Below are 783 nucleotides of genomic sequence, written 5' to 3' on the forward strand. Positions count from 1 at the left end.
CCTGGCCCTACTACGACCCCAACGGGTTCAACGCTCCCTACCTCCAAAACCTCCTCTTCTTTGACTTGGGCTACGACAACAACATGAACGCCAACAGCCCGCTGGTGGAGGAGAACATCCAGGAGATCGATCGCCGTTTCCACCTCGTCATGTTGCTCGAGTACTTCGACGAGTCCCTGGTGCTGCTGAAGGACCTGCTGTGCTGGCAGCTGGAGGACGTCCTCTACTTCAAGCTCAATGCCCGCAAGGGCTCCACCGTCTCCCGGCTGACACCTGAGCTCTACGAGAAGGCCACCTCCTGGAACCTCATCGACGCCAAGCTCTACCGCTATTTTAATGCCACCTTCTGGCGTAAGGTGGAGGCCTACGGGAGGGAGCGGATGGCCAAGGACGTGGCCGAGCTGCAGCGGGAGAATGAGAAAATGAAGAGCATCTGCATCGATGGGGGACGCCCCGTGGACGCCAGCGACATCCAAGAGTTCTCCATGCAACCCTGGCAGCCGCTGGGGAAAAAGTCCATCCTGGGCTACAACTTGAAGAAGAAGATCAACAAGAAGTACCAGAAGCTGTGCCGCAAGATGCTGACGCCTGAAATCCAGTACCTGACCGACCTGGGGGTCAACCTCTGGATCACCAAGCTGTGGAGCCATGTGCGGGACTTCCTGAAGTGGTAGGGGGGCGGCAGGTGCCCCACTCCTTCCCCCCTACCCCGCCCTCGGGAAGAACCAGGTGCTTTCCTTTTTCTTACTCATGGTGTCTTTCGGTTGGACATGAGCAGAACCG

At 58.1% G+C, this 783-nt stretch overlaps 1 protein-coding gene across 1 annotated transcript in view; it reads left to right on the forward strand.

The window, feature by feature from the left end:
* The window catches only part of GAL3ST1 (galactose-3-O-sulfotransferase 1), a 2,550-nt gene extending 1,876 nt beyond the window's left edge, over positions 1-674 (forward strand). The window contains exon 4 of the mRNA XM_009874135.1: positions 3-674. Coding sequence (XP_009872437.1) covers positions 3-674 — 672 coding nt within the window. The remainder of the gene's footprint in view (positions 1-2) is intronic.
* The last annotated feature ends 109 nt before the right edge of the window (positions 675-783 follow it).

This window comes from Apaloderma vittatum, unplaced genomic scaffold, assembly GCF_000703405.1.
Source record: "Apaloderma vittatum isolate BGI_N311 unplaced genomic scaffold, ASM70340v1 scaffold41997, whole genome shotgun sequence".
Lineage (NCBI taxonomy): Eukaryota > Metazoa > Chordata > Aves > Trogoniformes > Trogonidae > Apaloderma > Apaloderma vittatum.